At 26.5% G+C, this 15,964-nt stretch overlaps 2 protein-coding genes across 2 annotated transcripts; one reads left to right on the top strand and one right to left on the bottom strand.

Annotated features, from left to right (window-relative positions):
- Nucleotides 1–369: 369 nt before the first annotated feature.
- LOC132925138 (protein CLP1 homolog) lies at nucleotides 370–5,457 on the bottom strand. Its single transcript, XM_060989559.1, has 9 exons — nucleotides 5,348–5,457; nucleotides 5,032–5,177; nucleotides 3,411–3,572; nucleotides 2,380–2,608; nucleotides 2,146–2,316; nucleotides 1,965–2,071; nucleotides 873–1,095; nucleotides 700–790; nucleotides 370–626 (listed from the first exon to the last, which is right to left on the bottom strand). Exons 2-9 carry the CDS (start codon nucleotides 5,137–5,139, stop codon nucleotides 512–514), a joined length of 1,206 nt encoding a protein of 401 aa, XP_060845542.1. The 5' UTR covers nucleotides 5,140–5,177; nucleotides 5,348–5,457; the 3' UTR covers nucleotides 370–511.
- A 6,045-nt stretch (nucleotides 5,458–11,502) lies between these two features.
- On the top strand, nucleotides 11,503–13,561 carry LOC132927611 (THAP domain-containing protein 1-like). Its single transcript, XM_060992175.1, is given in 6 exon segments — nucleotides 11,503–11,697; nucleotides 12,469–12,584; nucleotides 12,587–12,658; nucleotides 12,742–12,886; nucleotides 12,953–13,190; nucleotides 13,275–13,561. Coding segments are annotated over 6 exon segments (756 nt in total). The 5' UTR covers nucleotides 11,503–11,632; the 3' UTR covers nucleotides 13,395–13,561.
- The last annotated feature ends 2,403 nt before the right edge of the window (nucleotides 13,562–15,964 follow it).

Here is a 15,964-nt window from a genome sequence, read left to right as displayed (position 1 = left end):
CTATATATATTATTAGTTTACGGGAAACATACCCGGCGTGTGGCCGACATCCCAGACTTTGCAGACCTATGTCCAAAACACGTCTCGGACCGGAACCGTCGGCATTGCATTATGTTGCAGTCGGTGCACCGGACGCTTCCGCAACAGTAGTATGGAAGCCTGCCGTCATAAGTATGACGCTCATGTAGTAATTAAAAGTAGTATTTTAAATATTAATACGGCTATACAATATACATGTATGTTACTGACATTGTATAAAGTGAATATATTATGACACTTATGGTTAATATAATTTTTCGAATATTACTTATAACTCCTTTATTATATTAAGGAAAGATAAAACCTTCAGCTCAAGAATTACATCTAATATAAATATATACATTATATTATACTGAGAATTATTATTTTTTCTTAAGGTTAAAGAAATATATAGTATGTATTAAAAAAAAAATAATTAACTGTATCTATATTAACATATAAAATATTTTTTTGGTTATTTTCAAACACAGCTTCAAGCATTGTTGTCCATGAACTGTACATCTGACATGAGATAAATTGTTTCAGGCAGAGGTTTTGGTTGAGGTGACAAAAGAGTTAACATTTGTCGCGAGGTGTCAACATTTGTTCTAGTGAAATAGAAAACAATTTATTAAAACATTATATTATATAGAATGTTTCTTATTTTTAAACAGTACTTACACACAGACAAAATCTGTCGCACTAGTTCTAACAACATCTTCTACTGTTGTACTGAAACTTAGAGCTAATATATGATGCATCATATTTGGTCCTATAAAAATGTTAAAAAACATTTATAAAAGTTAAATTAAGTATAGTTTAAATATAATGCACAAAATTATTTTGATATTTACCTGGAGTAACAGGTTCAAGTTTTGTCTCTAAATCAGTTTTTTGCATGTCTAATGGCATCAACGTATTTGGAATAGACGGCACTCCAATTCTATATACTTTTATATCGGAAAAACTTACTTCACAGAGGTGTGGATGAAGTACATTCCTAGGATTACCGTAAAAAAATTCTCGAATACGTGCCTCTCTACTTTCCAACCTAAATTTGTTACTTCTTTCAACTACCTAATTATAAAATAACACAAATTCATAATAAATTATCATAATTTTATTTTAATATATACTAAAATTATTTTTATTAGTTCATATATAATAATATGCAAAGTTTAATTAAATTAAATAAATTTAATACAGTTAATGCTAAATCAAATTTTACAAAATGGTAATCATTAAACTAAATTAGTTTTGACCATTAACATAGTAATATTAATGTAGGTATTAAACGTATGATTTAAGTATACAATATAGAATTAGTGTTGTATACTTGTTGACTGTATGTTCAAAAACATTTTAATTACTGCATACCTATTTTAATACCTACATAGAGCAATAACATTGATGCCCAACAAAACTTAAGGCATATAAAAGAGATCTACGACTGCCAACAACATATATTTTTATCTTAACAATTTGAGATTTACCATAAAAAAAATCTTATTAACTTTTCCGCAGAGTATTGACCATACTATAGGAAATCTCTAAATTGATATTTGCAAACCCACTAATTGTAAGCATGAATTAAATAAAAAAAAAGATTAAAATAAAATAGCAAAACAAAAAATAATTAATAAAAATATACTAGAGTATTGATTTTTGCTAATATAAAAAATACAAAAATTATTATTTAGTTATTGAATATGTCAAATGAATCAGCTATATAATTTTAATTGTTTGTATTTATATAGACATAGTAACGTTGTTAATTTCTTTTTAAGTTTATAAATCATAAAAATCAATAATAAGTCAAATTTTATATGATGTGCTATTCTATTCTTGATGCTTATTAGTTATTAATTATTATTATCCTTCAATTATAATTATAAATTAGCTAATATCAAACTATATCCTTTACTTAATATATATTCACAAAATGCAGTGTGGTGTTGAATCAATTTTGTAAGTAATAATGAGGAATTACAACTAAGCCAAGATTTGGTAAATTCCATACCCAACTCATATCTTTTTAAAATATTCTTTCTAACTACATACAATGAATGTAAATGAGATAAATATAACATTTAAAAATTCAAATGATTTGTAATAGATAAAAATTACTTCTAAAATTGTCCTCCATTCGTTGATGAATAACTTTTGCCATATGAGATACTAAAGTGTTGTACAGCGTTGAATTAATACTTATGTTTGTATGTCCATAATGATAAACTAGTGGAACTGCTTGGGAGAAACTTGCTTCTACTTCAGCTGCCTTTTCAACCATGACTGCTCCTACAAATTATTATTCACATTAGGACTAATGCCAACTTTAATGAGTTTAAAATCAATACCAACCAATTGTTCCTGGAACTGATATTTCTCCCTGACTTGGGTCCAAGTTTACATAGATGGGTCTATGGCCAGGAGAAATTACCCGTGTACTATAGTTTAGTAGTATTCTACAGAGAGTGGATTTACTCACATCAGTCGGTCCAACTACCATTGTAACAGGACCTCTAATCTTTTTATTTTCTGAAGTTGATCGTAGTTGTTCTAACAACACATGGCAATATAAATATACCATCTAAAAGATAAATCATGCTTAAAATGTATACACAATTACCAATAGTTAATAATTTAAACATTTATAACTATAATAATAATTAATTATTTGATTTAACTCTAGCAAACTATTTAATTAGTTTATCAATTAAATTGTATTTATCCAGTTGATGAGTACTAAAATATATTAGCTATTTTTATTTTCAAAGATTATTTTAATGTTTAAAGGAAGCTAAAAATAAATAGCTAAAATAAATTATTTAACAACCAGATATTGAATTATAGCCATTTGTTTATAAATATATAATATTTTATATTATTTTAGACATTCAGATGTGCGTTTTAAACTATAAGAATTTATCCAAAAAAGTTTTTTATTTTATTTTACAGCAATCCTTTTATATTATCTAATCTGTTAACACTAAAAACATTTGAAAACGTTTTTTTTTAATATTGATGAATTTATTTAAAGTTTAAAAAATGCCTTTAAGAATAAGTATACTATTTGTTTACTTTGTCTGACCTAGGTGTAACATAGCAAATTTACATTAAGCACAGCCAATCAAGTATTAGCTTTTATTGAAATTAATTGATCTTTCACGCATACAACATTTAAAAAAAATTAAACAAATACAGATAATGAAATACTTAATGAAATTATTAAGTACATTTGAAGAAACTCTACTAGGTTTTAATATTAAATTAAAAAAATAATTTATAAATATACATAAACATCATATTGTATATGAAAATAAATGATAGATAACAAAAATAAGATATCTTCATTAAGTATATTAATATAAATGTATTATTATTATTATTACCATTGGTGTCTCTTTAGATATATAACTAATTCCTTTTTTTCCTCGTAACTTTAATGAACATCCATGCCATGTGAACACCGCAATTTTTGCTCCAAAATAAAACGTATACAATTTACCTTTCACTAATTTTGTTCCAAAAATTTCGGCTTCCCCATTTTTCAACTAAAAAAAAATTAAAAAATCACTATATATTATTTACCTAAGTAAAACAGATGAGAGAAACAACTTTATTCAAAGTGAACTGCCCGTCTACCGGTTTGCCTATAAGACACAGGGTAAAAATCAAACATAATTGTTACAATGGAATGGATAAAAATAGTATATAAATGAGATTAATGAATTTAAAAAAATAAAACATACAATAAAATATGGAGTGTTAATAGAGTATAAATTGAAAATCATTACGCTTTGAATGCGGTGAATAAGATTATTAGTAAAATAAAGGTTTTACAATATTGATATAAATAATATTAAGAGTATAAATGCTTAGGGATAATATTAAGTGTGTTTCTCATGATAGCTAAGCACATTTCTTTTAACTCTCTTAATTCTAATGCCTCGTTTTTAAAGAAGTCTCTAAGCAGACGGGATGTAGATCCATGTGCTCCAAACCATAGGCCATGAACTTTCCAATTATTTATTTGGTATTTTTCTTTGAAGAAAAGGACAGTTGGCTCATAGATGGATTTCTTCTCTTTGTTCACTAGTTTGTCTTGATTATCCGCGTTTGTTTTCCATCTCAGTGTAAGATCCAGAATCATTCCTTTATCTTTTGTTCGGTCGAGGATGATTATATCCGCTCTCCTATTATGATGACTGTAATCGTCGGAGTGTGCCAAGCAATGTTCTTCTTAGTGCACCTCGAATCCTTTTTTCCGAAATAGATTAGCTAGCTGGGTGCAAACTTTATGGTGTGCAGAATTTCTGAGCAGCTTGGATCTCGGACAAGAGCCTCGGATGTGGGAAAGCGTTTCAATTATGTTCTTCTCACCGCAAAGAGGATTCTTGCAGTGGCGGTTTCCTGACTCCGACCTCCCGTTGCACAATTTGCCATTGAATTCATTGACATCTTAATACCATTACACCAGTCACTACTTGTTATGTAGAGTATATTTTAGTGTTTTAACATTTTTTGTTACATTCTGGAAATGTTTAATATATTATACATAAATGATTCAGGATTTTCACACTTAGTGTAAAAATAAAAAATATTTAAAATAAATATATTACTCAATTATTGTTAACTACACATTCTATCATTCTATTTAAATTTTTAAATTCATATTATTTTTTACAAATACAATAAATAACAAAATATGTTATTTAACAATAATATGATTATTTTAAAACTTTTTCAATTACTATAAATTCTTTTGTTAGAATAATTATAATATATAATTTAATATAATATAATACATACAATACAATACAATACCATACTACCATAATATAAAATATATTAAAATTTAAAATGAATATATATAAAGTTGTGAACATTTTTATTTATACTACTACCTCATATTAAAATTGGGTATCGGTATCAAGTGTTATTATTGACAATGAATAGCCTTATTAATCAGTAAATACTACATTAAAATTTAAAACTAAAGGTTGTACTTACTTTTAACACAACTTTTTCGTTTTTGTTATTGACTTCAAATCTAAGTTCATTGTTAGGATTCAATCTGAAATCCTGATTTTCAATTTGAACCTTTACGCTCTCTGACATGATTAAAATGTATGTTTATTCAATATTTATACAAAACACTGGAAACACACAGAGAAAAATCTAAGTATAATAAGAAAATAAACAACTTGATATGGTCTAATTGGAATACTCTTCTGAATGTAAACAATATACAACATGTTATATTAGTAAAACAATTGTTGTCATCTAACAAAAATTGATTCATTATTTATTTCATAAATAGACTTACAGTTAATGCGATCAAAACATAAAATAATTTGAGGTTTAACTATCGTATGCGCTCTGGAAATGGCAAAACAAATATAAAATAAATTAAAAAACTTTATTTGTCATCAAAAATTCAAAGTGTAAACAGAAGTTGAAAAGCATGTACAACTCAACTGTTGTACGTCTATCACTATCAATATAATATATTAAATAACCTGTTAAATAACTGCCGTATAATCACTCTTATCATTTTTAAAACCCAAGAAGCATGGTTTCATGAAACCGGTATTATTTTTTGTCCCGGCCGGCACACTGATCGGGACAAATGATAGTTTTACACCACAGATATATCTGTGTTAGATATCGTTAGGCTTGTCAGCAACATAAGCATTTCTCCGACTGTTATCAAACGTTGTATAATCTTATAAAAACAAATATATTATCCAGCTCGACAATAATTTTGTTTTATAATTAAGCATAGACCAGAGAGTATAAGGTCTATGTAATTAAGTTACGTCTGTTACGATTGTATTACAACTTTAAAGTTATATTAATATAGTCATTAATAATATTAATTGTACACATTTTTATAACCTATGTTTTTATAATTTTTAACATTTGATAATTAGGTACCTACGTACGAGTACGGCGTATACCTCATTATCACAGAATATTTTGTTAATTTTTTTTTGCATAATTTAATTTACCATGTGTGTTGCGTACTTTTATTTTTTACAATTAATTCAATAAATTTCATATTAGCTCATGTCTGGAATAAATTTTAATTTTTTATCTAGAACAAAACACTTTTACAGAGAACATTGGACAACAAAGGTAGATAATGTATAATATAGTATTATAGTTAACTGTTAGTTGTGTATATTATTCATAAATGACTAATTTTAATTTATTATTTCTATGTTTTACGTAGGATGTTTCCAGAACAGTTTTGTTTATGCCATTAAAAATGATGATTTGTTCTCACTAAGCAGTGTATAATTTCAAATGGTATGGTAATATTTAGAGTCCCTATTTTTCATTATATGATTGTTTTATGTTTATATTCCACATTGTTTGATAGACTATGTCCATGGAAGTGTTATAAAAATGATTTCACAATTTTCCAATTTCTGTTTGTCTAACTTCGCCTAAACCATAACCTGATGTTTATCACATTTTTGAATTCTATACATCAAAATAGACGACTTATGTTTTATGAGGACTACAAGATTAAAGTTTTATGGAATCATCTAATCATCAACATAGTGAGTAATAAATAAGTAGTTTGAATTTGAATGGCAATGATTTAATAGTTACTAAATAGTTAATTAGTTAAAATTGTATACATTTCCATATTGCTTTGAAATCCAAACTCTAGTAATAAATGTATTATATTAGTGTTATTAAAAAAAACTAAAATAAGTATAGCATTAAAATTTTAACTAAAACAAAGCAATTAAAATGTATTTATATTAATGTATATGTTAAGGTGTATGACCGCAGTAGGCGAATGTTGACAGTCATCGGTGTATGTCGACATTTACCAAAAATCGTAGTGAATGTTGACAGATGGTCTTAACGCGTTCTTACACCGGTGATTGTTCAAATTTACAATTAATGTTTGAAAATGTTGACCAGTGACCACACATGAAGCACGATGTGAATCACTATGCTAAAAGGTATTTTCTTATTATTTTATAGAATTAAGACGTTATTGTCCAGTCACAATATGCGTTGGAGACGTTTTAACGTTAGTATAATGTTATGGCATGATTGGCATGAGATAATCTGAATGATATTATGGATAAACTAATTGTCCCGTAGAAACTAAAACTATTCATTATGTAAAGAATGAAGAACTACTCAAAGTTCATATAAAAACTGGTCATAGCGAGCGAACCAGAATGATGAACCAATTGCGGAACCAATTCAAAAATATATTGTAAAAAAATATAATACAAACAAATGTAACTGTATAAGAATGGGGGAATACTCTGTAACAGTAAATGCCATGATAGTTAACCGTGTTGTAATAAATATAACTTAAAAAATTAATACTACTTAATCTATAAGTTAAAAAATTAATTTGTTAAACTACGAGTATATTTATTTATGAATTTATTACCTATATATTTGATTATATATGTTGTCAGGCATGTTAACATTCGGTAAATAACTATTGCGTTTATCAACAAACACTGGTAAAAGTCTACATTCTGAGACATTTGTAAAAATTGATAACATTCACTGACATGTGGTCATACACCTTAACATATGCATTAATAGTGAGATGAATATATTACTGATATAATTTGATTAAATTTTTTTACTTTATACACATGTCATTATGTCTATAAAAGAATTTAATGCTATAATAATAATAATAACAATAAGTTCGACATTTATATATAATGTTAAAAATATACGTCATTTAATATAATATTTAGACTACACATACATGTACAAGGAAATTAAAAATTAAAATGTATAGAATGTACACAGATATATTTTCTTTATATTATACATAAGTTAGAGGACAGTGATTGCGCAATTTAAAAATTAATATTTACATTAGAACATTAAACTATTGACATCATTATTTTTTGAAAATTACAAAATTATTGCATTTTAAATTATTAATATCTTACTTGTTATTGAATAATAGTTACTATAAAATAATGCTAATGTGTAATATTAAAATTTAAATGGATATTTCTTTGACATTTGAATATAATTTGGTTTGATGTAAACATTGGGTCCAAATGATGCATTTAAATATATCATTTTGTTCAGTAAATTTTTAAGCTTTATTTTATTCTTCTTAATATTATTAGTAATTAATATTATTCAATTAAGGTTATTTAATCGAATAAATGTTCTGGTTTGGACAAGATACTGAACTACTTTAATTAGTACATCCTGCATTGTTATTTGTTAGTTTAATTTTTTCAATTAAAGAATGTGTTAATTTCTTCATTATACCCTCTACTTTTGATGGGTGATTTCAATGAAGATCAATGAATAACTTATCCAGCATATTTGCAACATCAATTAATTGCCTGGATGGATATGTCAATCCTCTTTTGGACAGATATCTAATCCAATTTTCATTATTGGTGCTTTGCTCTTCTGATACCTCCAGAAGATATTATTTTGCAAATTTAGAAGCAACATAATATCCTACAACATATTGAAAACCTTCCTTCTCAAGACCTTTGAAGGAATTATTGTCATTCATGTATAAGGCCTGTAAAGTAAATAATTATTATAATGTACCTATATATAGGGTTAACATAATGTTTTTAGACAAAATCCGGACATCATTTCCGTTTCAGGGGGGGAGGGGGTAAATTGAAGGTAATGATAAACAATATTGTTATTTCATTAATACAATTTTATTTAGATATATGTATAAAATGTCTACATAAGAGTTATTGGTTAAAATATATATTATGTTATAAAATGTGTCATTTATCGATTTTTTTGTTTGCAATAATAATGGGTACTTACTATAAAATTTATAGACTATAATAGGTACCTAGTCACTTATTGTGCATCCCGGGAAAAGATATGAACAAAAATTGAAATTACATATAATAAATTTATATTGAGTGTACAAAAAAATCTGTCACCTGACATAACTTTTTGTATCATGTTTTTTCAACCATGTTAAACAGTTAACTCTGTAAAATCCAGACATTTCTCAAATCCTCAACGATGTTTGAAATCCGGACGTATGGTAACCCTACCTATATACCTTATATATTTTGAACATTCAACATACATTTTATACATATGTGTTATTTTTAGTATATATCTCAGATTCAAACTAATTTAATAATATATTCGAAAATATTTTAAATTAAATAAATATTTCAAGGCTCCCTAGTCATAGCTCCCAGGTTGAGAAGCACTGCTATAGGCTATCTACATCTATGGTTAAATAAGTAATATTAATTTTTGGCTATTTTAACATGATAACAGTATAGTAGTAATATAATGATAATAATAATAGTAAGACGACGATAGTAATAGTTAAGGTTGGTTAGACATAATGTAGACAAAAAAATTAGTGTAGATAAATAATATAATTACATTATAGTTTATAATTTACTTAATAGTAGTTAACGAATAAGGTCAGGTGGACGGCCACATTTTAGACGTCTTTGTGCTGGTGGACGTATGTGTAGATTGAAGTGAATTGAGCCTCTTGATTTGTGGAGTGAACTATGGAAATTCGTGTCAAGGGCGCTTATATGATCTTGAATTTTAGTAATTTGGAGGTCTTTGCGTAGGTTTTCGTTACGTATGAACCAAGGTGTGTTTGTTATTATTCTCAATATTTTATTTTGGAAAATTTGAATTTTTCTTAAGTGAGGGGCTGAACAGTTACCCCAGATAGATTTAATATGCTAGTAGTAATGTATTTTTGTAAATTTCCAAATAAATTGATTCATTCGAGCTGTATATACCCTCTGTAGAAATGTGACGGTCAGAAATCTTATGTGCTAGCTTGAAATTTTTGATTTCCTTTACTTGACTTGATTAATTGTTGCAATATATTCTTCCCTATTTATTTTCCATTAGGTAAAATGAACTCTCTAGACTAGTACAATGAGGATATTATAATATAACTATTAAGTAACTTTTTATATGATATTCATTTACAACTTACTGATCGAGAAATAGTTTCTTGCAAGTTTTAAGATATGCAGCACATATTTTTGTTAGTCATTGGGTGTCATCTCTGCACAATCCAACATTTGAAGAACCCATATCATTCACAATAACAATCACATTAAAACCACGTTCATATAGTGCTTCTATTATGGTATTAAGTAATTTTTTGTGATAGTGGTATCATATTTATAAAATATCGGTTGTTTTTAATTGCTCAATAACCTTGTAGGTTAATATATTTTATTCTAGTACATTTAATATAAATTTAAAATTATTAATTATTTTGTTTACCTCTAACTATATCGGTTTAAACAGATTTGCGTGGATCATATACTTTTTTAATTGTTTTGTCGTAACAAATTCTGTATGAAATATGTCTCATCAAAAGAAATTACTTTTAATTTTTCCTCTTTAGTTAAGTAATCTCCTTATAAATGAAAACAAAATTATTATTGATATTATTTAAAAATCTAAAACCTTTAAATCTTCTTAACAAAATTATACCTTTGGCTTTCGTGAGTTGTTATACATGAGTTAAAATACCAGGTTGAATTATTGTGAATGTAGGAGCCCATGTCCTTAAAGTAGACATAAGATTATATATAAAAAATAAAAACTTAATTATTAGTTGCATATCATAAAATTAATTTTGGCCCTACCAGGTAGAAGAAAACATTTTTTGTTCCTCAAATATCTGTACACTTTAGGAGATATTGATCTTAATACTATGGCTGATGAATTAACATCAGAAATCCATTTATATGCTTTCAGTTTAAGAGGACGTTATACCCGCATTTGTTGTCTCTGTCTTACTAATGTAGATCATAGCAAATTTTCGTTCAGCAAAACACATTTTGTGATGTTAGCTTTAATATTAGAGTCAATTTACCTATTATCAAACTTAAACATAATAATGTTATCTAGTGTATCTCATAGACTTTTATTGGTATTTTAATTTTTAAGCGAGTTACGAGCAAATTAAAGTTTTAATATTTTACATAACCATAACTCACATAAAAATTAAGATATCAATAAAAGCCTATGAGATGCCCCCTAGATAATATTCTTACCTTCAAATTTGTTAAGACCACTATAACCTCAAAATATTTTTTTATTCATTCTCGTATGATAAGCACAAATGGCCTATCCATTTTTTATTATCGATGACCCAATTTAGCCATGGTGCCCTGCTATGAATAACACGAAAGACAAAACGAAAAAAAAATACTCAGTGATAACCAATTTTACGTAGACCGCAGTGCACAGTTTGGGAACCACTGCTATATACGTATAATATAGTATTTGCTGATAATCAACAATAATCACTAGTCGTTTGGCGACGTGTGGAAGCATAGACATATAATAGAATAGACCAGGAATGATACGAAATATGTGAGGCGAACATGACTTTATAAAACTGCGGTTTTACCAAAGACGTTATAACACTGATAATACAGATGGTCGATAGATAAGAGTATAATTTTTATTGTTTATTTATTATGGTTTGTTTTTTATGCTGAATTCTCACGAGAATACGACCATTAGCCCACGTTTTATAATTTTTTGACTTTTACACAAAATACTTTTGACCACGTTTTTCTGTTTTTATTTCGTACAAATAAACACAATGGTACAAAAATGTTGCATTTGCAAATCTCAAAGATCCAATGAGAACGATATTACATTACACAAGTATTAACTCAAATAATACATTTCTATCTTATTATACATAAAATGCATAACCATAACCGTTGTACACCTTTACTCACTAGAACATTTAGATGTAATGTACTCGGAAGTTGACGACCTTAATTTTTTTTTAAATTACCTAAAAAAATGCAAGTGACATAAAAATGTCCTTAAAAATGACCTATTTTTTTTTTAATATTTGTTTTAAATTAATAAAAATATATTTTTTTTGAAATTGTACTCTATTTTAATATAAAATTCTATATACATTTATCAAAGCTTACAAATTACTCAAAATATGACATAAAAATATCCTTAAAAATTAAATAAAAAAAATTACAAATATAAAAGACATAGACGAGCACTAACCGACGTTTTAATTTGCAGCATTTCGAAAATATTACGAAAAAATAATAAATTAGGTATAAAATATTCACTACAACACGACTAATCTGATAAAATTGTATCTTAGTCTGTGGTAATTTTAATGTTTTAATTAAGTTATCGGCGTAATGGTCGACAAAACACAATAAGAACTAAAGTGAAATCAGTAAAAATGACTTAAAAAGTCATTAACACAAAAAAAAATTCAAAATAAAAATAATTGTTCAAATTCACATGTTAATGAAATATATTTTTGGCCAGGGGAGCATCGTCTATAAAGTTCCAAAAAAATAAAAAATGTAAAATGCATAAACTTCCGAGCCCTATAAACATTACAAATTAAATTAGTTATTTAATTTATTATATATTTTATTTATACTCTTCATGTAGATTTCCAAAAGACACTATAATTTGTGACAAATGGGTTGTGAACCTTAATATGAACTATACCTTCACACCAACTGTACATACAAGAATTTGTAGTAATCATTTTGATGATAATGATTTCACCAACTAAGGCGTCTGAAACCAGATGCTATACCAACAAAAATGATGGGCGTCCGTCGTTCGTTATTTTCAGGTAACATAAATAGTTACCTGTATCTATTTATTTACTTTTTACATATATATTATTGATACATTGTTTTTTATTCTGTGTAATAGATTTCCAAAGTTCTCCAAGTGAATACATATGTAATCCTTCTACCTCAAATGAGCATCTATCAGATATATCAAATGATATATTTGATAGTACTACTTTTGTTGAGAAAACGATTATAAATGTAGACAAAACTGAAACTCATACCAAGTAATATATTTGTAAGAAATACAATTATAAATTATTGATTAATTATCAATTTTATTATAATTTTAGTAAACGTAAGTACTTTTGTTATATTGGAGATTTCTCGGAAGAAGACTTGGAAACCCCAAGAAGAAGAAAACTTTCTTGGAGCACACATATCAAAATGTTAGATGAGAAAAATCAGAAAATAAAACTTCTTGAACAAAAAAATCGAAGATTGGAGTCAAAAATCAGTAGTTTGAATACATTAGTTGATAAACTGAAAAAAGATTGTCAATTAAATGCTAGTTATACTCATATTTTAAAGGTGATTAATGATTTATTTACAATTTTACCTTATAAAATAAATAAAAGTGAAAAATTTATAAAAAAAACAAAATCAATTTTACAGAAAATGCATTCTAGTACTACTCAGTGTTTGGAAGGAACGAGTTCCATAACGGGTGGATTCCTTTTTAAGGAATTGCACGTTGAACATATTCCTTTTGATAGAAAAAGAACAAGGAAATGAACAAATTCTTTTTTTCAAAGAAAAAAAAAAGAAATTTTCATTTCTTTCAAGTTTCAATTTAGACAAATATTTAAATAATTGAAATTAAAATATATTTTTTCTTAGTTTGTGTATTGCCAATATTTGTTATTGTTTGGTTATTGATTAGCAACATTAATTGTTATAAAAATAAATACTAAATAATGAATCTGTAATTACATGTAATTAATGAAAATATAGATACAAAATAATAATGAAAATATAGATACAAAATAATAATAACCAGGGCTCGGAAATTCTAGCAAATGCATATTTTTCTTGGTTCGTCCTAGAACATCCAAAGTAAGATACAAATATGTTTCACACTTCTCTGATGTCATACACGAAATTTTATTTTGCTATTTTTTGCATATTTACGGTTTTTACAGCTATTTTGCTAATTTAAGGTTTTTAGTGCTATTTTTGGGTATATTTTCACATAAATACATATTATAGGAACTATATTGCTAATTTAAAGTTATAAATGCTGTTTATGGGCATATTTTTAAAAATTAAATTTAGTTAACCTACCAAACAGCCGCCTACAAGTATGTGAACGAAAAAATTTTTTTTATTTAAAGATGATAAGCATCCGAAATAAACGGCCTTAGACCGATGTTATCGTCGATTAAATCGGACAATTCCGTTCGTTTCTGATAACGATAACCTAACCTTAACCTATCGATACCTACCATCATTTTCTATGAAAAACATTAAAAATCTGTAAAATTAAATATATCTTAAATATCATGTTTAAAAAAATTTGTTGAAAATTTTATTTTGCATATTTTCCAATTTTTAGTGCTATTTATAGCGCTGATATTAATGTTTTTATGTGCATATTTAAGCGCTAAAAATTAATTTTTTTAGTGCTATAACTTCCGAGCCCTGATAATAACATATTAAGCATAAGTTTAAGTTTTAGTATAAGTGTAATTGTGTATATACACTAAGAAAAAAAACATTGATGATTAAATAAGTATTTTTCTTTTATTTGGAACTAAAAAATGAACTAGTTTATTCTAGTTCATTCTTCTTTGAAGAACAACCAAGGATCAAATTCTTATTTTTTTAGAAATAAAGAATGGAATGAATTCTTTTTATAAGAAACTTGTCAAACACTGCTACTACTATAGTGTAATATGCATTATATGGACAATTTTTAATTGTAAGTGTTTTTGACATGTCTGCTGTGTACTTAAGGCTATAATTATTATTAAGCTATATTTATTATGTATTACATCTTTAATTATATAAATATTAAAATAACTATGCACTGCTATGCATGAAATTATGGTTTCACGATAATTAAAGTAAATTTATTATGTATTACATCTTTAATTATATAAATATTAAAATAACTAATATGCACTGCTATGCATGAAATTATGGTTTCACGATAATTAAGCTATATTTATTATGTATTACATTTTTAATTACATAAATATTAAAATAACTAATATGCACTGCTATGCATGAAATTATGGTTTCACGATAATTAAGCTATATTTATTATGTATTACATCTTTAATTATATAAATATTAAAATAACTAATATGCACTGCTACGCATGAAATTATGCTTTCACGATAATTATTGAGCTATTATATTTAATATTTATTTATATATTATATTTATTAAAATTTACAATTTTTTTCAATAGAATATTGGCACTGAAGAGGAAAAACAGCTGCTTATGAAGCAATTACAGTTATCAAAAGGAAAATCTATCTGTCCAATCTTAAGAAAATTTGCCATGACTTTACATTTTTATTCACCTTCTGCATACAGCTATGTTCGGACAATATTCAGTAATGCTTTACCAGATGTGAGTACCATTATAAAATGGTATTCAAAATTAGATGGTTTGCCTGGTATGACCAAAGAATCTTTTCAAGCAATTGCATTAAAAGTGAAAGAAATGAAAGGAAATGGTAAACAACTATATGGTTGTTTAATAATTGACGAAATGAGTATTAAGCAACATGTTCACTGGACTGGCACACGACATCAGGGGTATGTTGATTTCGGTTTAGGTGGCAAAACTGAAGAAATGGATAACTTACCTTATGCAAAAGATGCTTTGGTCATACTAGTCGTCGGTATGAACACTAACTGGAAGGTACCAATCGCCTATTACCTTATAAATGGAATTAGTGCTGAGGAAAAGGCTAATATCATACTTAGTTGTCTTCAAGAACTTGATACTACAGGGATTATTATAAAGACTTTAATTTTTGATGGTGCAGCAAATAATCTTTCAATGGCATCTGAATTAGGAGCCAATTTGCAATATCCAGATTTAAAACCATATTTTTTGCATCCTAATACAAATGAAAAAATTCAAATAATACTTGATCCATGTCATATGGTTAAACTGTTAAGAAATTGCCTTGGAGACTGGAAGATATTATATACCATGAACGGAGAAATTATTAAATGGAGTTACTTTATAAATCTTGTTAACCTTCAGAACGAAAGTGGACTACATGCTGCTACAAAATTAAGAAATCGCCATATATTTTATTTTAAAGAAAAAATGATAGTTAGAC

The sequence above is a fragment of the Rhopalosiphum padi genome, chromosome 3, assembly GCF_020882245.1.
Source record: "Rhopalosiphum padi isolate XX-2018 chromosome 3, ASM2088224v1, whole genome shotgun sequence".
NCBI classification, from domain to species: Eukaryota; Metazoa; Arthropoda; class Insecta; order Hemiptera; family Aphididae; genus Rhopalosiphum; species Rhopalosiphum padi.
Note: the sequence above shows the minus strand (reverse complement) of the source record. Positions and strands in the feature narration are given on the sequence as shown.